Raw genomic sequence first — 22,807 nt, forward strand, 5'->3', positions numbered from 1 at the left:
GCCAAATAGTTCTTTAAAATATATTTTATTGTTATTGTAGAATCACAATACAGAGGAGGTACAGAGAGGGTCACAGTTACATAAGTCAGGTAATGAGTACATTTCTTCTTGAACAGTATCACCCTTCTCTCTCTCTCCCTCTCCCCCTCTCTCCCCTTCTCTCTCTCTCTCCCCCCTCCCCATCTCTCTTCTTCTCTTTCTCTCTCCCCTCTCTGTTTTTCCACTCACAAGATGTACAGTTCATTTTCTAGTATCTAGTGAGTACCACTGTTGTATTTGTTCTCCCTTTGTTCCAACTTTTCTGTGTCCCCCTTACCCTCCCAAAGACAGACTAACAAACAAGACAAAAAGAAAAGACACCAATAACAGCAAAGCAACAACAACAAAAATGTCATTTCTATTTCTTAAAGTTCATTTTGATAAGTATAATTTTATGTGATCATATGCACATAGCTCTTTAGCCTTTAAGATCTGCTATGAATACCATCTTTGACCCCACTGTGTGAATGGCTAGAGATCTGTAAAAGTTATCTATCATGTCACAGCATATTTTTTTTCTTTTTTTTTTTTAAATTTAATTTAATTTTATTTGTGAACATACTGTACAGAGGAGTTACAGTTACATGGGCAGGATAATGCGTATATTTCTTACCAAGCATTGCAGCCTCCTCCTTTGTTTACCCTTCACATCCCTTCCCAGCCTCCCCCTCCCCCCCTAATCCCAATCCTTCTCCTTCCCCCCATTCCCCCCCCCCCCCCCCCCCCCCCCCCCCGGCACCAACGTTGTAAAGCTCGTTTTGGACATGACAACTTGTACTTCTCATTGTTGCAACAGGTCCACCTGTATCCTTAAACAACTGGTTTTTCCCCATCTCCTCCACAAGTTATACTGACATCAAATATAATGAAAGCAGGGGTTATACTGTGGGGGAGGAACAACAACAAAGAGATAATCTTATAAATGTGTTAGAAACACATGCATGAAAGAAAAAAACATTAAAATACACATCTAAGGGTTCATTTTCCTGACATCACATTATCTGACCTTTTCCGCTTGACTCATACATGTACTAGATATTGCAAATAAGGGAAACCATGGGACCTACATTTCTTTGGGCCTGGCTTACTTCACTTAATATAATTTTTTCCAAGTTTTTCCATTTCCTAACAAATGGGGCAATGTCATTCTTTCTGATGGAGGCATAGAATTCCATTGTGTATATATACCACATTTTCTTGATCCATTCATCTACTGAGGGGCATCTGGGTTGGTTCCATATCTTAGCTATGGTAAATAATGCACAGCATATTTTTTTTAACCACCCAGTGTGTTTACTTGTAGATTTATAGGCACGTTCTGTTGCTTCCCATGCTGCCAGTTCTGCTTAACTTCTGAAAACGTACACAGTTATAACAATACACGAAAGCTCCTGTATATGTATCTCTAGCTCAGATAACAAATTTCCTAGCAATCCATGAGGTTCCAATCTGATTTTACCAATAGATGTTAAGAAAGGTATATGAACTGCTAGGAAATATGCCCAAGCTAAATTATGTCATAATTGGAAGAACAGAAGTCTAATCTATTCTTTTTGGTTCTCAAACTTGTTCTCAGCAGAATCCAGAAGTGCATACTTTATGAAGTATTAGGGGAGGAAAACCTGAATCTAATAGGGCAGACAATAATAAAGGAATTCTTCCAAGCATACAATAACACTTTTACTTTCTCTGTGTCTACTGATAATTTGCCTCCTAAAATACTGCCCCTAAAGAAGAATTAAGGAAATTTAAATGACTATGGTCATGTAAAAATACAACAGTTCAGGTATGATGAAGGCTGAGAACCTAGATGACAATGAAGTTCGTGAATCTAAAGGGCGATACTGTGAGGATTAAAAATAAATTTACTTGTCTCTTCTATTATGTCCCTTGCTGTTCTGAGCAGGAGCCTTAGCTTCTCTGTGTTGTTATCACTAGTAAAAACAAATTTAAGAGATGCCTAAAAGTGGCACTATTGATGACAAACACATTTCAGTGGGCATGAAATCAGCAAGGGTCTGCAGTAACTCAGAACACCATCAGCGTTAAATGAATGACTAATATTAATATGATACTTGCTGAGTTCATTCTCTCAACTGTATGAATTATTACTCATTTTTAAAAGGAAATCCATGTCCAAAGGATTTGGTACCACTCCATACTCAGAAAAATGTCATTTTTTTATGGCTGGCTATTACAAAGACACTAAATACAAATCATCCTGTATTATGAATTATGCTAGAGTGCCTAGCTGTTGGTTTCATTACATTCCCCTTGCTATTGTCCTGGCATTCTTTAGATCACTTTCTATAAACACTCCCCATCAGATGACTTGACCTTCTACATCTCACAAATCTCACTCTGCTTATCAAGACGCAGACAGCTGTTTGTTCACTCAAGGGCATTCCAAGAGTCCTTTCCTCTCATATTCCTGTCAATATCTGCAGATATTGACAATTACCTTTCATGACTCCCGATTTCCTAGTAATAAAAGGCAACTTTCTTTAAGTATAAAATGACGCTTGTCCTTTCTTGTTTCTGAGGTCTTAGCTGCAGCATGTGTGGGGAGCAGCAGTCTCCTGCTTCTATTTTGCCTCTGGCCTACAATACTCAGACAACTAAGTGTGTTCAGACTGGCTTGTTCTTTGTATATCTCAGAAGTTCCTCCATCATAATCTTTTCCTCTTCATCCAAGAGCAGTTTGAGTAATCTTTAAGAATTCAAAGCTGGGCGCTGGTGGCTCACGCCTGTAATTCTAGCTACTCAGGAGGCTGAGGTCTCAGGATCGCAGTTCAAAGCCAGCCTGGGCAAGAAAGTCCGCGAGACTCTTATCTCCAATAAACCACTAGAAAACTGGAAGTGGCGCTGTGGCTCAAGTGGTAGAGCACTTGCCTTGAGCTGCAGAGCTGAGGGACAGTGCCCAGGCCCAGAGTTCAAGCCCCACGATCGACCAAAAAAAAAAAGAATTCAAAAAGGCACCCGTTTTACCTCTGAAAATAATAAACTGAAGTTGAGCGAAGTCCCTTACTTAGATTTCACAGTCTAATGGAATGCAGGCATTTCATATTTATTAGAGTGAAGCTGCCAAGTAAATTCAAAATTGTATTACCTTTTTTTCAGGTAATTTAAGTGACTTTCACATTAAATACATGGAGAACAGGAACAATGTGACTCAATTTGTTCTCCTGGGCCTCACAGAAAACCCAAAGATGCAGAAACCCATCTTTGTTCTCTTTTTGCTCATCTACGTGATCTCTGTGACTGGGAACGTGCTCATTGTGTTCACCATCACCGGAAGTCCACTGCTGGGGTCCCCGATGTACTTTTTCCTGGCTTATCTCTCCTTTATCGATGCTTGCTATTCTTCTGTCAGTACCCCTAAACTGATCGCCGATTCCCTCCATGAAACAAAGACCATCTTCTTCAGTGGCTGCATGATTCAAGTCTTTGGGGAACATTTTTTTGGAGGAGCAGAGGTCATCCTGCTCACAGTGATGGCCTATGACCGCTACGTGGCCATCTGTAAGCCCCTGCACTACACAACCATCATGAACCAGCGCATGTGTAATCTTCTGATGGGTGTGTCCTGGGTGGGGGGCTTTCTTCATGGAACCATACAGCTCCTGTTCATCGTCTGGTTGCCCTTCTGTGGTCCAAATGTCATAGATCACTTCATGTGTGATCTGAACCCTTTGCTTGCTCTGGTCTGCATGGATACTCACACGCTGGGACTCTTCGTGGCTGCCAACAGTGGCTTCATCTGTCTGTTAAATTTTCTCCTTCTGCTGGCCTCCTACGTGGTCATACTGAGCTCGGTGAGGAAGCACAGCGTGGAGGGGAGGCGCAAAGCCCTCTCCACCTGCGTCTCCCACATCACCGTGGTAGTCTTGTACTTTGTGCCATGTGTGTTTGTGTACCTAAGACCTGCAACTACGTTAGCCATCGATAAGGCTGTTGCTGTCTTCTACACCATGGTAACTCCCATGCTAAATCCCTTGATCTACACCTTGAGAAATGACCAGATGAAAAATGCCATTAAGAAAATGTTTCATAGGAAAGTTCTCCCAGTTCAACAGTAAGTGTGCCAAATGTCAAACATTCACCCAACCGAGTAAAGGATTAAAAAAAAAATAGTTGGGATGATCTGAACAAAGAATAGTTCTCTAAGGAAGGAAATTAAACTACAACTGTAAATCTGTAGAGTAGATTCTGTATACATAGATTCGGTATTCAAGGAGGCAGAAGGGGTGCAGATTTTGACAGTTGCATATTGTAAATTCTGAAAATTCACAGTTTACTTTTGCCAGTTTACCCATGCATCTTGACTCATATGCTTTTCTTTCCATGAAATATTTATTAAAATGTTGATATAGAATAGCAATCTCATTTATGGTCAAAGTATGTAAGCACTGTGCATAATCCATATCATCATACCTGGGAAAAACATATCAAGGGGAAATTATCTAAACAGAGAGAGTGATAAGCTATTATCCATACTATGGCTGATTTTCACATAATTTTGGTTATATTGATTATGAGAGTACTTGGAACTCCTTTTATACTTTTTTCCCCAAATAATCATAAGCAAAAGAACAGATAACTATAATCAGTTTTATTGCTTTTAGGATGAAGACTGTGCTAGGCACATTGTATAGGCTAGTTGCTTTATCATACCACAAATTCAAGAGTTTTTTTTATTAACAATTATGATTTTATAGCTCAAAATAGATAATGAAATAATTGCAGTAATATGAAAATGCCTAAGCACCAATTTGCTTTTGAAACAATGCTCACGTAACCTCTGCTTAACAAACAACAATTGTGTGATATGTTTTTACTAATATTAATAATATACTCTCCAAGTTCATTCACTCAACTGTATGAATTACATCTCATTTTTAAAAGGAAAGACAAGAGCAAAAGATTTGGTACCATTCCATACTCAGAAAAATGTAACTTTTTAATTGTTGGCTATTACAGAGTTTCTAGTCTCTTTTCTAGAAGTTTCTGCCACGTCCCAATAACACATTCCTGTAGACAAAGCCTTTAACCTGTGGGCCTTGAAGGACAGGAGATTCGAATGATAACAGCTACCAAGTGAGTGGCCATCTAACACAAGCTGTGATTAAACAAATGTTGTCTCATTCACCTTCACCATAATGTCTGGAAAAATGCAGCAGCATTCCATCAGCAACTAGTAGTTGTATATGATTAGTAGGTTTTGAGAAGACTCTTAAGGCATATCTAAATGTTGTGAAGAACTATTTCAAATAGCCACGGTATGTACCTGTTATGATTTCAGTGTATCCCTTCCAATATCAAGTTTGAAACCTACTGATGTGATCTATTATATGGAGGCTTCTTTAAGAGGTTCTCATACCTGTAACCCTAGTTACTCAGGAGCCTGAAGCTGAGGGTCACCCTTGAAAGCCAGATCAGGTAGAAAAGGCAATGAGACTCATTTCCAATGAACTACTCAGAAAAAGCTGGAAGTAGTGCTGTGGCTCAAGTGGTGGAGCACTAGCCTTGAGCACAAAGAGGCTCTGGTACAGATCTAAGGCCCTGAGTTCAAGCCCTATGACTGGCACAAAAAAGAAAAAAGAAAGAAAAGAAGTGCTTAGGATATAAGGGTTCATTATAGATGGCATTAAATTTCTTATAAAGTATGCACCATAAAGCATTCAAACCTCTCTTGTAATTATGACACAGTAAGCATTAATAATTTAAGTTTAAAAATAAAGAGTAAAGAGCAAAAAAAAAGAGTAAAAATATAACTATTTAAACAAGAGTAATGTTAATGTGTTACAGATAAATGCATTATAGAAAGACAAAATGGGACACAAGTACTTGAAAATATGGGGGAGAAAAGAATACAAGTATATTTCATTATATTTAGTACAATTTCTCTTTTTCCATTTATGATAAGGATATTTTATAAGCCCACAGTAACCAAAAATTGGTACTGGTTGCCAAAAAAAAAGCAGATCAAAATTCACTAGATGAGAATATATGTCTTCTCTACAAAGGAATACTCTTAAGACAAGGCAAAATAAACAAAATGAAAACAAAACTAGAAAGTAAATTATCAAAAGCAGTAATAATATCTTAATTTTTTATGACTATCTATAACACTAGTGGATGAAAACATCAAATCCAAATGGATTTTTTTATTGTAAAGGTGGTTATAGAGTAGTTACCATTACGTAAGTCAGGTAATTACATTTTTTTTTGAACAGTGCTGCCCTCTCCCTCATTTTCTCCATTTTTTCCCTCTTGACCCCCTTCCATCCCAAGTTACATAGTTCATTTCCAAAATAGTGTCTAGTGAGTAGCACTGGTGAATTAGTTCACTCTTTATCCCACCATTTCTCTGCTTCCCTTTTCCCTTCCCAAATCAGACGAACTTATATACAAGACAAAGGGTACAGAAATCCAAAGCAGGGACAAAAGTGAAACACTCACACAGGGAGACCAAAGGAGGATTTTCTTAGGAGAGGATCACAAGGACTCAATAACTTATGTGTCAATGATCATATAAAATGATACTTAGCAAAATAAACTCCCTCCAAGTAATGGAAGGAAGAGTTTCTCTTATTGTGCTATTTGTGGTTTTTCTTTTCTTTTTTTTGTCTTATATCCCACTCTCCTTTTTTTTCTTTTTGCTGCTTTTGATTTCTGTACCCTTTGACCAAATGGATTTTAAAATCCATTCCCAATCACATCTTGGTTATCAGAAAAATGTTACCTTCATAGACTGAAAGTAAAAGGATAAGTTATATCATATTTATGTCAGCTAAAATAGTCTTTATATAAAAAATCATAAAATGATACTAGCAACTTTATTATATGTCAAATTCAACAAAATTAATATTTTAATTTACTACATATAACATCAGAATACTTAAATATTATTAAATATAAAAGAACTAGGATTCTGTAATAGTAGAGGAAATTATCTCTAGATTATCAACAATAGGAAGATAATTTAGATAGGAAATCAACATACAGAGAGCAGAATTAAATCATTCCATTGAATTAAAAAAATGAGATTTTTTTCCCAAAACATTCTATCCAACCAATAGAGTACACATATTCTTTAGAGTGATTTATACAACAGTCACCAGAATATCTTTGATGACAAAATACAATGAAATTAAAAGTGCATAAGAAAAACTTTAGAAAATATTACATAGATTTTTTAAGTTTCTTTTTGAATAATAAAAAAGTAAAGAATTCAAGAAGGCTATTTCAAAATGTTTCGGTACAAATGAAGTGGAGATACTAATGATGTCACATACAATAAAACCAGGATTCAGAGGGAAGTTTGAAGCAATCAATGTCCCACTGAAGAAAGTAGAAAGATCTCAAATACCCTAGTGATGTGTCTCAACCTTCATGGTGATGGCCAAGCAGCAGATGAAAAAGACATTGTATATTCTGCAAGAAAGAAGAAAAAAAGGACTGGTCAATTTTGGCAGTTGAGATTCTATATGCCCATTCAAGGAAAATAGATACACACACACACACACACATACACAGACACACAGACACACAGACACACACAGAGAGACACACAGATACACACACGGACAGACATTTGAGGCATTCCCCTAATCTTTCATTAATTTCAAGGCAGAACATGATGGCATTGTTTTACCAAATACAAAGATTTCAAAAAGAGAAAAATTGCAAGGCATATGAAAAGAGGCATGGAAACGCAGCCCAAAGATAGAAACAAAATGAAGTTTCAATATACTGACACTATAGAAAGAGAGATAGGACAAAAACAGTAAATTATTCAATAGAAGCACCATAAAGGTACTCAAAGTGATCAAGTATAAGGTACATGAAAAAAAATGTTAGAAAATATTAAAGGACCAAAGAAAAATATGACTGTGGTATTTGAATTGAAAGCTTTACTAGTAAGGTTTCAACAGACTTGAATCCTGAAGAAGAGTCAGACAACCTCAAAATAGGTCACTTAATTATCCAGTCAGAGAAAGAAAAAGCTTTAAAAAATAAATAAAAGGGGTAAAAAAATTATTAGAAAATTATGCCAATAAGAACACCAATATATACTAGTCCTTGCCTCAAAAAGTAATGCCAGAATAAACACATACTCTTAGAAGAGCAGAGAGAAAATGGGCAAGTTATGCAGTGTATATTCCAACAACTAGACAAATTGTGTGTATAGTAAGTCACTGAACATGTGACAACTTGAACAGAATTACCAATATCATGCTGCATATTCTCAGGATCATTCAAAATAAATTGTTTTAAATATATATTTATATTTTTAGAACATTTGTGATTTAAGAGCAATTTTTCCATTTCATTTCCAAAATCAATTCTCATATTAGTATAATGAGCTATCATAATGATTCTTCTTTATTCTGACGACTTTCCTTTTACCTAATTGAGTGTATACTCCCCAGAATATATATATGTATATGTATATATATATATATATATATATACATACATACATATATATAATCTATACTCCCTAGGTCACAATGACCTAGTAATCTGTTTGACAATCATACATTTGAGTTAAAGTTCTTAGTCGAAGTTTGTCTGATATTTTTCTTAACACTAGCCTAAGCAGGACCAAAAACATAAAGAGAAACAATGCAAATATTTTCATATCTAATCAATGGGCACATCTTATGTCAATATAACTTAATAATTTGGATTTAAACTTAGATCTCTGGACTCAAGCAGTGTTTTTCATATTTCTTATCTGTACTTTGTCCCTTTCATGTCTATAATCTTTGGAAAGAAATGTGAAACTCACATTTAAAGATAGGTAATGTTCCTCTCATCTTGATGCAGTTAATTTTGTTGCTCACATTCTTTCTTGCCCATCCTGGGGCTTGCAGGCTGGGCACTGTCCCTGAGCTTCTCTGTGCTCAAGGCTAATGTTTTACCACTTGAGGCACATTGTCACTTCTGGCTTTTTTTCTGAGTGGTTTATTGGGGTTTCATGAATTTTTCTGCCTGGGCTGGCTTCAAACTGTGATACTTAGTTCTCAGCCTCCTGAGTAGCTAGGCTTACAGGTGTGAGCCACATTCTAGATAGCTTGGCTTTCCCATGCTCTTTCAGTAGATATGTGGCCCATTGCATATTGCTCATCACTCTGTGTGTGTGCATGCATGTGTGTGTGTGTGTGTGTGTGTATGTTTTAGTACTGTTTTTCTTTGTATCATTACAAGATGATCCAGTTAATCTTGCACGTTTTCATTCAATGCTCATTATTTTATTAGAAAATATTGTGAAAAGACCTCATTGCTAGGTGTTTTTTTAAATTTCTTTTTTGGGTCCGGTCGTGGGGCCTGAATTCTGGGCCTGGGCGCTGTCCCTCAGCTCTTCAGCTCAAGGCTAGCGCTGCTCTACCTCTTGAGCCACAGTGCCACTTCCAGCTTTTTTCTTTTGTGGTGCTAAGGAATCGAACCCAGGGACTCAAACATGCAAGGCAAGCGCTCTACCACTGAACCACCTTCCCAGCCCTAGGTGCTTTTTTATTCTAGTCATTTAATGTCCAAATTAACCTTTTTAGTTGAAATAATTGCCCACATCTTTACCCATTATTAACGGCAAATTGAAGATAATGTTCTCACAACCCATACATGCTTCTCAATTTGGAAACATGAGACACTTTAGGGAATGACTTGTTCAAACTCCAGTATTTTGCATCATTCTTATTAAATACACCTCTAGGGATGGTGAGAAGAAAAAAAAACCCATGAGGGTGGATTTCAGACTATGTTGAATGGATCTTGAACCAACTGAAGTCAAACTTCTCGGTAAGATAAAAATGACTCTGATCCCAGAATTCCCACATACCAATTTAGAAGCACTCTCACCATTTCAATTGAGTAAGTGCCTTTAGTTAGTTTTTGGAAGGAAACCTGGCAGTTGAACATGTCATTCTTTCATAAGCTCTTAGCAACTCTGGGGATATTGCATTAATGGTTCTCATTTTATAATTGCATGTTACTGATTGGGTTCATGTCACAATATGTGTCTGGTTGGGGAGTGCATTCCAATTGAACATGAGAAAATAGAAATAAAACTATGCAAAGTAGCTCCTGGAGCTCATGGTCCCAGCTGGATAAAGACTGATAGATTGGGATATTCAAGAGAATGAAATAGAAATAATATTCTACTTAGGGGGTCTTCTAAGAAGTGCTTCATGGAGATCTTTTTCAGGCAATATATTTATATATTCAGTGTTAGAAAATTATCTATAAGTAGTGGTACAAAGGAGATGCCATTTAACAAAGCAGTTTCTGAATACAATATCTCTTGATCAATACCACACCTTTCAACATTCTCACCCACCCTTTCCCTCGTCTCCCCTTTCCTCACTCCTCTTAATTTTAGAGGATATACATTGGATTCTTAACTACATTGTTATTTTGTTTGCTAGCACCTTCTCAAAGCTGACACTTGGAAAACATCCAATTCCAAGTGAACCTCTGAGTTGTTGGCAGTGTGATAGTGTATTAGTTATTTAAAGAGCACCAAGTTCCACTGTTATTTCCAGAGCTGCCTCATCCTCTCACTTAAACCTCTGTCCTATACCGCCTTTAAAATATTATTATGCCTCCTGTTCTCTGCAAAAGAGAGTTAAGATGTCTCAGTGAAATGTCAAGGTGAATTACAGTCTCTTAAGGTAAAGGTTTTAAAGCTTTATTTTTAATGTACCATGTCAATATAGCACATTTCAAATTTTTGTCAATGTGTATTCTAAAAACAGATCAGATCTTTCATGTATATTACTAAGAAAGGAGTTGGTCTTTTCAGAGACTATAAATACTACATTTTGACTATTTAGTCTTCTAGATACAATTCATTTATATGGTTATGTCTGTGACATAGAGATTTTTGGTAATGAATATTTTATGTAAGCATACAGAATTCAAATCCAACTTACATCTTAGAGAAAATTGTGTATACTTCATGCTAATTAGTACTTTCATTAAATTAATTAATGTATTTATTTACCATGGTAGAATTTGCAATTGCTTTCTAACTGTTCTTACTATTGAAAAGGCTACCTGATTATAATTGGCCCATGAGAGCCTGCATCAATTCAGTCAATGTTTACTAGTAGGTGCTGTATGATAGATTCTGAAATCACTCTTAAACATTGGAAGCACTCAAAAATTCCACAAAAATTATGGGAAGTATGTTCCTCATAAATTGGTCAGTAGAATTTGTTAGGAGAGATTTAGCCCAAGAAGTGCTTCTTAATCCAATAGGTACAAAAGATATCGAAATGGAATTTAAATGTATGTATGTAATTATGCAAGAATAAAGCATATTTCTGTATGCTTTCTCATTTAATAAGAATCTTTTTCAAAAATAGTTTATTTTGCTTTTCTTATTTCAGTTGTTATTTTGATTGACCTGTCAAATCTATCTATATTTCAATAAATTATGCTTTGGTCCAGAATATGTGGTGTAAAATATCTTTTTGCTTTCAACATATTTAAAAGAGTGAAAGGATGGTAAGGGAAAAACAAAGGAGGAGGTAACAATGCTCGATAGGAAATGTACTCATTACCCTACTCATGTAACTGTAAACCCTCTGTACAATATTTTTACAATAAAATATATATATAAACAAATATTTTTGTCTGATTTTCAATTATTAAATTATTCTGGGAAATAAATCTTGTGGTATTTAATTACTACAAATAGTTTTCTTTTTATATTTATCTCTTCTTACTTGAACTTAGGCTATGGGGCAACCCTAGGATGTATGTGGTTGCAATTGCATTGCATTGTGACTCATTGCTCCCAAAGACCATTTCCTAAATCTCTGGTGGTAACCTGAATTTGAAGCAGTATTTGGTTTTGTGTATTGTTGTTCTTACTAGTGTTTAATGTCTACTTCTGAGGTATAAAAGCTTCTTGAAGAACTCATGGTTTGAAAGGTAGATTTATAGTAAATAAAAATAGTCATAGAAAGGAAATTTAAATTTATTCTTAACTGCACAGGAAGAATGAATTGTGCTGTATAATTAGAGAATTTTAATACATTGATCTATCTTTCTGTCTATTATCTATCCGTCTATTTTTCCATCCATCTATCCACCTACTTATCTCTGTGTATTTATCCAACCAATATTGAGAGAAGCAAAATCAAATCCTTAATCACATGAAGGATGGTGGAAGTGGTAACTATGTAAGTATTTACAATGTAACTACCAGGTTATTGTAAAACTCAGATGTTTTTCCTTTCTTGCTATTTTTTCTAACATATTTATAAGATATTTCTTTGTTGCTTTGTATGTCTCTCCTCAACGGTATAACCCCTGTTTTCACTGTATTTGATGTTGGTATAATTTGTGGAGGGGAAGGGAAAAAAACAAATTGTTCAAATAGGGATACAGGTGGACCTATTGCAACAATGAGATGAACAAGATGTTATGTCAAAAAATGAACTTTACAACTTTGGCGCAGGGGAGAGGGGTGGGGGGAGGAGAGATCGGAAGGCATGGGAAGGGGAAACAAAGGAGGAGGCAACAATGCTTGATAAGAAATGTACTCATTTCCTTGCTCATGTAATTGTAACCCCTCTGTAAGGTATTATCAAAATAAAAAAAAAGTTTTCTCAGAGTTTCTGTAATGCTACCCTAATATTTTTGTTAGTTTTTTTTAGTGTATATTTTTATTGTAAGGATACTGTACAGAGGGGTTACAGTTACATGAGAAGGGTAATGAGTGTATTTCCTATCAAGCATTGTTACCTCCTCCTTTGTTTTTCCTCTACCATCCATTCCCTCCCACCTCCCCAATTCCTCCCTTCCCCCCACCCCTCAGAACTGTAAAGTTTGTTTTCAACATAGTATCTTGTACATCTCATTGTTACAATGGATCAACCTGTATACTTATTTCAGCATTTTGTTCTTTCCCTTCCCCTCCCCAAATTAGAAAAAATGTATATACAAGATGCAGGGCACCAGAATCAAATACAATGAAAATAGGGGTTATACCATGTGGAAGAATATACAAAAGAAACAAAAAAATCACGCAGTACATTATAAGTGCATTTTAAAACAACAGCAAGAAAGATAAAACCTCTTATGGCCCTATCTTGGGGTTCATTTTGCTTACACTACCCTAATATTAATGAGTATTTGGTTTAAGCAAACACAGCATGCTGATCCCTGTATTCCGTATCAGATCCCTAAATTAATGTGTATTTTGTTTGAAAAATCATTTTTCTTTCATTATTTTGATATGCCATTAGATAACCATGTTTGACAATTATTGCATTTTTGGTAATTATTATTGCTAACTATTTAATCTTATTACTGAATTGAATTTCAGGAAAAAAATTCAAGAACCGAAAGTTAGCTCATTAAAAGATAAGTTTCATGACTGAGGATATATAATCAAGCACTAATTTTAGTATTCTTTTCATGTTTTTTCTTTTCTCTTTTACAGATTATTCCTAACCTGTGATTTTTCCAATATTAAATGAAAGAATGCCTCAAAACAACAGTGTAACTGAGTTCGTATTGCTGGGGCTGACCCAGGATCCTCTAAGGCAGAAATTAGTGATATTCATTTTCTTAGTTTTCTATGGAGGGACTATCGTGGGAAATACACTTATCATTGTGACCATCTCCTTCAGCCCAACGCTTGGGAGCCCCATGTACTTCTTCTTGTTCTACCTCTCTCTCTCCGACTCCTGCTTTTCAACAACCATGGCCCCAAGACTCATTGTAGATTCTTTCTCTGCAAAGAAAGTAATTTCCTACAATGAGTGCATGATTCAAGTCTTTGCACTGCATTTTTTCGGCAGCTTGGAGATCTTTGTTCTGATTTTCATGGCCGCTGATCGCTATGTGGCCATCTGTAAGCCCTTGCGCTACCCAACCATCATGAGAAGGCAGGTCTGCCTCATCTTGATTGTGTTTGCCTGGATTGGGTCTTTTGTACACGGCACTACTCAGATTATCCTGCTCTTAAGATTGCCCTTCTGTGGACCCAATTTGATTGACCATTATTGCTGTGATTTGCAGCCCCTGATGAAACTTGCCTGCATGGACACATACGTGGTCAACCTGCTGTTTGTTTGCAATAGTGGGGCCCTTTGTTCGTTCAGTTTCATTGTTTTGATGATCTCTTACATTGTCATCTTGCGCTCACTGCGAAATCACAGCGCAGAAGGGAGGAAAAAAGCTCTCTCCACTTGCACGTCTCACATCATTGTAGCGGTCCTATTATTTGGCCCTTGTATATTCATATACACGCGTCCCCCAACTACTTTGCCCATAGACAAGATGGTGGCAGTGTTTTACACCATTGGAACACCCTTTCTCAATCCTCTTGTGTATACTCTGAGGAATGCAGAAGTGAAGAATGCTATGAGAAGGCTCTGGTATATTAAAACTATGACTGAGTAAGGGAAGATATCAACAAGCTATACTATTTCTGCTGATCTGAGGCCATCACAGTGAATTTTCCCAAAGGCTAGGAAATAAATCACATCAATTTATGATGAGCTATTTCAGAAGATTCAATTATTTTAAGATGGAATTCAATTAATTAATTAATTCTGATAGACTAGAATTACCCTAACGTACAGGTAGTCTCATATCTATTCTATAAAAGATAATTAGATAAAGGTCTCATGAATACAAATTTTTAAAAAAATGCTTCAAAAATACCAGTAAATTCAAGCCATCAGCATTGAAAAATCTATATATAATAAATATAAATTATCATATATATATATATACAAAATTGGTTTAACATTTTAAAAACTCCGATATAATTAGTTACTTGTAAAAAATGGCAAAATGTTATGGTTATATAAAGACAAAGTGAATGAATTCCCATCAATAATACAAGCTGTTGTTAAATTCAGAACAGATGGGTGCTTTACAAATAAGAAATAGAAGTAGAATGGGATGAAAATAATTTTCATCAAATAGCGCTGGAACAAGTAGACCTCCACATGCAAAAGAAATGTATTCTAGGGAGAAACTACACTCTTTGCAAAAGTTAACTGAATTTTGCCATAGATTTTAATACAAAATTTAAAATGTGACACCAAAATATAATATAGGAAAAATCCTAAATTTCCTCCTGTGGGATTTTGAGATCTGAGACAAAACACATAAGGTAAAATATCTATGAAAGCATTAGTCTGTAAGCTGGATTTCATCACAATTAAAATAGCTTTTTTCTGAGAACAATTGGGAGAATGCAAGAAGAAAGTGATGTATTGATTGGGGGTAATATTTGCAGATGGCTAATAAAACAAACTGTAATCATAAACACATGAAGAAGTCTTGAAGCTCAACATTAAAGAAATAACCTGTTAAAAAACAGCTCTAGGCTTTGAACAGATGCCTCATTGAAGAAGAGAAACACAGGAAAATGGTGTTTAAAGAGTCTCAGTAACTGTACCCCCACACAAAACAATTTTCCTTTTAAACTTGCTATCAGTTGAATGTGTTTAGTAACTGTTTAGTCTCTTTTTCTTTTGTCTTTGGTATCTCTATTTTTAGCATTTCCTATCAGGCCAACGAGGTGATGATGAAGTCCCTCAGCTTCTGTGTTTCTGTGCACCTGTAAAAGATGGTTTGCTCTGTAAAAGATGGTTTTGCCAGATGGAGAACTCCTGATTGGGTTGGGACTCACCTGCCCCTCCCCCCATTTTTGAATGGATAACAACTCGTGAGTAATTCTATGATAGCCTCATGGAGGATACTTTGTACATGATGTCTCACTCTTGTTTTACTCCTGTCAATGTTTTCTCCTTGTCCTTAACTTTTGACAAGGTGAGTTTAATTAAGTGCGATAGATATTTCCTGGTTGGCTAAGAGCCAGTGACTCTACCTTCTCGATTTTATCAACTCATGGAACTTCTGACGGCCCTCTGTTCTTGATACTTTCTCTGAGGTGAAATAGGAACCATATTCTTAGTAAATGCTCCCAATTCTGAGATGCATCATTCATTCTCTTCTTCCCTCATTAGAGAAATCAGTGCTTGCGAAGATCTCTCTTGGTTCTAAGCTGCGCAAAGAGGAAGGACAAGGAACCAAAGGCAAAGTGAGATATTTCAATGTAGTTATTGGCAATTTAAATTACATAATGGGTGCTACAATTTCTCAAATGGAATCGGAAGTTCTCATAAAGGGATTTAACTGTGAATATCATTTTTCAAACCCCAATTCTTGCGAAATTAAGTTGATTAGAAATTTAAAATATATCGATCATCTAGTATTTGTCAGCCAGCTAATTTTCTACAATATCTCCAACTGTTTCTCAGTTGACATTACTCATTCTTATTATTTTAATTACTACTTGTTAGTAAGTTGCCTTGTTGTACTCATTACTCATTCATTACCTGATTCACCTAATTGTAACCCCTCTGTATATCAACTCTACAATAAAAATCAAAAAGAACAGTTCTATATACAATTCACATATTAGAAAATTGTATTCTGCACTACTAGTTTAGTTTATTGCATGGGTCATCGAATTTCAACAGGACCTCACTACATCATTATTAGTTCTAAACTTCTGAATCTGACATCATTTCTCAGCCAGTTGAAATAACTTTCATCATCACACTTCCTAGTTCTTCCTGTGTCAATTTTGGTTAGTGCAAGGAAAATGTGGGGAAGAGAGCTAAGAATCCTAGAACAAAATTGTCATTAATTCAGATCTCACAACTAACCTGAAAGAGTTGTTTAATTTCTGTGAGTTTATTTTCTCCCAAATATGTGGTCATTGTCATCGTGTAACTAGTAAAATAATGGTATGCATTAAAGTATTAATTATGTAAAGTTATAAACACATAATCTAATGAAATAAAATTATTTTAATAAAAATGTATTTCTAAGATGAGGGAGTGGGTAACACTGTTCAAAAAGAAACGTACTCAGGACTGGGAAGGTGGCTCAGTGGTAGAGCACTTGCCTTGCATGCATGAGGCCCTGGGTTTGATTCCTCAGCACCACATAAGCAAAAAAAAAAGCTGGAAGTGGTGCAGTGGCTCATGTGGTAGAGTGCTACCTTGAGCTGAAGAGCTGAGGGACAGCACCCAGGCCCAGAGTTCAGGCCCCACGACTCGACCCCCCCCCCAAAAAAAAAGAAAAGAAAAAGAAATGTACTCATTACATGATTTACATGACTGTAAACCCTCTGTTATATTATCTTTAAATAAAATTTAACCTTCAGTAAAAGACTTTTCAAAAAATGAATATTACAGAAAAACAAGTGGAAGACACTGAATACAACTGTGGGATATCAATTTCTTTGCAAGCAGTTCTGAGGATACTTATTTGTTGTCCTGACTTTGTACTTATATTTAGTTCTGTAGGGCTGGTTGCTTAATCCCAGAGAGCAGGGCCTCTTCTTTCAGAACACAACAGGCTTCCCTAGATTCTACTTGGGAATAAATTGACAGCCATAGAACATTCTGTCTCCTGGCATAAGATAGGCCCCATAAGTGTTGTTCTTTATTGATTATTTTTTCCCCTTATCTTTGTTCTCTTCCAATCTCTTCATTATCAATGTACTCATCATATATTCTTAGTTTTGGCTGTTTCAAGGAAGATTGAATTGCTCCTTTTAGAGTCTATATTTAAATTCAAAAGCTAGATTTCACTGTTGCCGTGTTAGTGATTTCGTGTTAGTGAAGAGAAACCAGTAGGGAATAATACTGGCTAGGAGGCTAGAGGCTAGTACCTTCCATCATTGTGTCTTAAAACATTCCCCCTGGAATAGAGAGAGAGAGGAGGATGCAAACATAAAGTCACAGACATACATGACACTTACACAGTCTTCTAACAGGTAAGGGAGAGATTACTGCTATCTTTGTAGATAGAAAGGCCTCACTATTGAATAATCCAGCATAGTTTTCCAGTTTATTTCCATATACCATGTCTCATGACTATACTGTTCCATGTACTGACTGAAAGGTATAGATAAAAGGCTTGAGATCAGAAATAAATGAGAGGAAAATAGGATCTTTTTGGACCTCACTTCATGCTCTGTGAGCAAGAAGGGTATGGAATACATTGGTTGTTGTGTGGGGAAGGAAGGGTTCATTTGTTACTTAGGGACTATTAAGGAACTATTTAGATGGCAAGAATAGAAAACTGTGAATTTGGTAGTTAATTCCTCACTAGGTTATTGGGACTTCAGAAAATAGAAGATTCTTGTTGTGTTAGAAATGAGAGAAAAGGTTGATGTAGGTAAGGATTTTCACAAAGGCTTTAAGGAACACAAGGTTGTCCTTCCCTAAGTGACAGCTCTGAATCAAATTTGATACCTCAAAGCCTACAAGGACTACTTCTTAACCCTTTCCTGGTTGGCACCATAACAGGAGAAGATGTAGCTGAAAGCCTTTGTAACACCTGTTTTGGAAAGTTGAAGGATTATTTTTCCAACATTTCTAGAACATCAATAAAGCTGACTTTTAGTCTGCACACTGTCTTGAGAAATATGAGAAGCGAAATGGAACAGATGTAGGGAAGGAGTTCCTGAAAGTATGTTTTAAGCAACCTCCTCCCCTCCTCAGCACTTTCTCTGGTCCATACTTCTGTCTATCTCACTCTGCATTCCCTTCCTCTTACACAATGCTCCTTCTCTGTGTTGCACATTTACAGAAAAGAATAACTGAAGAGACATTTGTGATATTTGGAAAAGTCAGGTAATCAGAGGCTCTGTGATGATATTGGATGCAATGAAGATTCTTCTGGGCAGAATCATGCTATTGAACTGCATGGATTGAGGAGCTTATGGTGGGTAGACAATATTGCTTTAACTTTGACATTAAGTGATAAAACTGTATGGGACACATGTTGGCCATTCCACAGAAAATAGTAAACTCTGCATAGAATTAAGTGGCTGTAGAGATTTCCAAAGACAGGAGTCTAAGTTAGGGGATGGTAATATGTATACAAGAGGGTCCTTAAGGAACATGACTGATTCTCACTGATTCTATAAAGCTGCACCAAACACCAAACAAGTCTCCTACCTCTCTGTATTCCAGCCTCATCTACTTTAGTCGAGGCTGCCTGAATGATTTTTGAGCATTTCTCTGCTCTCTACCACATCAATATAGCATTGATGTTTAAAACTGTAATTATTCCAAAGTCGTGAACATTGCCTAAAGAATTGAGTGATTCATATCTGTTCTTAGATGAAGTGATATATTTCTAGAGATAGTCTATCTTCAGACAACTCAACTCATTTTACTGTCAAATGCCTGTAGAGACTAGGGAAGGTTTTTTCCTCTGGTGGGGAACAGTGGACACGGGACTCTATATGCGCATACATGTAGAAAGGTGAATTAATATCATCCTTCCAAAGTGAATCTCTCCTGATTCTAATAGGTTCCATTAAGTATTTGATTTAAAAAATATATCCTTTCTTTCCTAGATCATAGGGTATTGTAGATGACAAAATAGATTGCATTTAAAGGAAAAAAATATTTTCAAATTTAGTATCAGATCCCTTGTACCTTTAATCTTTATTCAAGTCTATGAAGTATATTAAAGTTATTATTATTACGTTATTATTATTTTTCATTGAGATTCCACCTCACTCCAATTAGAATGACCATAATCAAGAACTCTAATAACAACAGATGGTGGAGGGGATTTGGACAAAAGGGAACCCTACTGCACTGTTGGTGAGAGTATAAACTTGTTCAACCACTTTGGAAAGCAGTAAGGAGGTTCCTCAAAAGACTCCACATAGAGCTCCCCTATGACCCAGCAATCCCACTTTTGGGCATTTACCCAAATGATCACAAACAAGACCATACTAAAGCTACCAGCACAACTATGTTTATTGCAGCATTATTTACCATAGCTAAGAAATTGAACCAACCCAGATGCCCCTCAGTAGATGAATGGATCAAGAAAATGTGATATACATACACAATGGAATTCTATGCCTCCATCAGAAAGAATGACATTGCCCCATTTGTTAGGAAATGGAAAGACTTGGAAAAAATTATTATTATCATTATTATTTTGCAAGATAAGTTTTTGTTTATCTTTAGCTCCTCAAAAATATGTAACTTCACCAGGAGTTATATAACTGCCTTCTCCAGTAATTGGTTAGAAGTGCAATGAGATTAAAATTTACTACAAAAGAGGCAACATTGTATGGACTGAGAGGTGAAGAAGGAGAAAATACAGTCAAGAATTCAGTATATATCCTACACAATGAAGAAGAGTTAAGGAAGGGGTGGGAAGGGGAGGGATGGGTAAGAATGTGGAAAGGGGTAACATTGAGCAAGATATATTGCATTCAAAAACTTGCTTTCATAAATGGCAACTCCTTTATACAACTATCTATAGATAATTATGTGTATTTTATCCATTTAGTCTCAAAAGTGGGTTAACAAAACACATCCTTCTAAATAGCTGACTGAATTTCTGAAAAGGATATGTAGCAATGTAATAGACTGAGACTTCTGTGTTATATGTACATGTATAGCTCTTTGTTTTGTATTTTCACTTGCCTAGTGTGTTCTTCAAAGATCATCATGATCAAAAGAACAAGATTTTGTGTTTGGAAATAAAGTGATGATCGTACTCCTTTCTGTAACTGGAGAAAGAAATTTGTTAAAGAATTAAATTTTCAAATTAAAGTATTTTGTAGGAATGAAAGCCAGTTGAATGAGTTCAGTTACTGACTAGTATTCATTACCTAAAAAAATCTTTTTGTTTTTGATTCCCTGTGACACTTTAGTAATGCTTGTTTTCTCTGCAATTAATACAGCACACATCCATTTGAAATCTAAGGTGCTTAAGTAAAAAGTTGAAAAATGATACATGCTAAATATTGTAAACACCTCTTTAATGTAGAAATATATTCTGGGTACTCTGACTTTCTTGGTTGATTGCTTTTTATAGAAAGGAGAAAGGGAAAGATGATTGGGATTTTTGAAATATTGTGAACTATTGAAAAGCACTCAAAGATAATTTAAAGATTGCAAAGTATTACTAAAAGTCAAGTTTTTATGGTTTCTCTTTGAAATGGGAAAAAGTGAAGAGAAGTAGAATATGCAATGAAGTTATAAATAATATAGAGTTGTAATAATAAATATGTGTGTGATATAGAATTGGCTTTCATTGGTATTATGAAAAAAACAACCAAACAGATTATAGATGGTAAGTAAGTGATAAGCAAGCAACTTTGTGTTATAAAATTTTTTGAAAATGAAGGAACTTGAAGAAAATTTTCAGATGGACTCCTACTAATAAATTTTATACAAATTAAAGGGGTAAACAGTTGTCTTTGAAGAGATTTATAAGAAAAATTCACAATCATAACTTCACTTGAGACTTACAAATTGGCTATGAAGAATTACGGACAAAGTAAATGTGACTTATTAAAAGAGCAGAGAATTACCCAATGAACAATATTCATTTTTGCCCTAAATATTCAGTAATTTCCCAGAACATCATGAATTAATTTACTTAAAATATTTTATATTTTCATAGGAAAGTAAGATCTATTATCTTTTTCAGGTAGATCTTTTCAGCTTCACCTCCTCTCATTCCTGAAACCATGCAACTGAATAACAATGTGACTGAATTTATTCTTCTTGGATTGACCCAGGATCTATTTAGAAAAAAAGTAGTGTTTGCAATTTTCCTGATTTGCTATTTGGCAACTTTATTGGGTAACTTGTTAATTATTGCTACCATCAAGACCAGCCAGACCCTTCGGAGTCCAATGTACTTCTTTCTTTTCTATCTATCCTTTTCTGATACCTGCTTCTCCACTTCCATAGCTCCTAGAACAATCGTCGATGCCCTTTTAAAGACAGCCACTATTACTTTCAGTGAATGCATAATCCAAGTCTTTTCATTGCATTTCTTTGGCTGCCTGGAAATCTTCATCCTTATCCTCATGGCTGCTGACCGCTATGTGGCCATCTGTAAACCCCTGCACTATACAACCATCATGAGCCGCCGGGTCTGTAGTATTTTGGTGGCTCTGGCCTGGGTGGGATCCTGTGTGCATTCTCTAGTTCAGATTTTCCTGGCCTTAAGTTTGCCTTTCTGTGGTCCCAATGTGATTGATCACTTTTTCTGTGACTTGGAGCCCTTGTTGAACCTTGCTTGCTCAGATATTTATGTGATCAACCTCCTTCTGGTGTCCAATAGTGGGGCCATTTGCACAGTGAGTTTTGTCATATTGATATTCTCCTATGTTGTCATCTTGCATTCCCTGAGGAACCATAGTGCTGAAGGCAGGAGAAAAGCCCTCTCCACCTGCATCTCCCACATCACCGTGGTCATCTTATTCTTTGTACCTTGTATATTTATATACACACGTCCTGCAACCACTTTTCCCATGGATAAGATGATATCTGTGTTTTATACAATTGGGACACCTTTGTTCAATCCTCTGATTTATACGCTTAGGAATACAGAAGTGAAAAATGCTATGAAAAAGTTGTGGAGCAAGAACTTCATTTCAGATGATGTAAGATAAACAATTTTGAAATCATTTTTAATGAATGTAGGAACCTAGCATAAGTCAATTTAATATATCTGTTTATAGTGTCTTTTAATGTAAGACTAATTTAAAGTTTGATAATTATTTTCTTTCAGTTAATATAGGATGTTAGTTTGCTTCAGTACTATGTAGAAGAATCAGAATGTAGTACAAGTTGATCTAAGAGGGTTATTATCGTACGTGTTGTTCACTGCTGTGGCTTTGGCTACTTATTTTTCAATTTTTTTATTTTTTTTCATCTTG

At 35.8% G+C, this 22,807-nt stretch overlaps 3 protein-coding genes across 4 annotated transcripts; all 3 read left to right on the plus strand.

The window, feature by feature from the left end:
* Positions 1 to 3,170: 3,170 nt before the first annotated feature.
* Positions 3,171 to 7,139, plus strand: LOC122105003 (olfactory receptor 4C46-like). 2 transcript variants are annotated; one of them, XM_042676085.1, is made up of 2 exons: positions 3,189 to 4,097; positions 7,122 to 7,139. In XM_042676085.1, the coding sequence occupies exons 1-2, from the start codon at positions 3,189 to 3,191 to the stop codon at positions 7,137 to 7,139; spliced, it is 927 nt and encodes a 308-aa protein (XP_042532019.1). The 2 variants fall into 2 exon arrangements, with proteins under 2 accessions (XP_042532020.1, XP_042532019.1); XM_042676086.1 differs by lacking the exon at positions 7,122 to 7,139 and having other exon boundaries at positions 3,171 to 4,118.
* A 6,403-nt stretch (positions 7,140 to 13,542) lies between these two features.
* Positions 13,543 to 14,466, plus strand: LOC122105210 (olfactory receptor 4C11-like). Its single transcript, XM_042676358.1, has one exon. The coding sequence runs from the start codon at positions 13,543 to 13,545 to the stop codon at positions 14,464 to 14,466; it is 924 nt and encodes a 307-aa protein (XP_042532292.1).
* A 7,141-nt stretch (positions 14,467 to 21,607) lies between these two features.
* LOC122105170 (olfactory receptor 4C16-like) lies at positions 21,608 to 22,540 on the plus strand. The gene has a single exon (XM_042676312.1). It carries the CDS (start codon positions 21,608 to 21,610, stop codon positions 22,538 to 22,540), a length of 933 nt encoding a protein of 310 aa, XP_042532246.1.
* The last annotated feature ends 267 nt before the right edge of the window (positions 22,541 to 22,807 follow it).

This window comes from Dipodomys spectabilis, unplaced genomic scaffold (genome assembly GCF_019054845.1).
Source record: "Dipodomys spectabilis isolate Male_0828 unplaced genomic scaffold, ASM1905484v1 ptg000030l, whole genome shotgun sequence".
NCBI classification, from domain to species: domain Eukaryota; kingdom Metazoa; phylum Chordata; class Mammalia; order Rodentia; family Heteromyidae; genus Dipodomys; species Dipodomys spectabilis.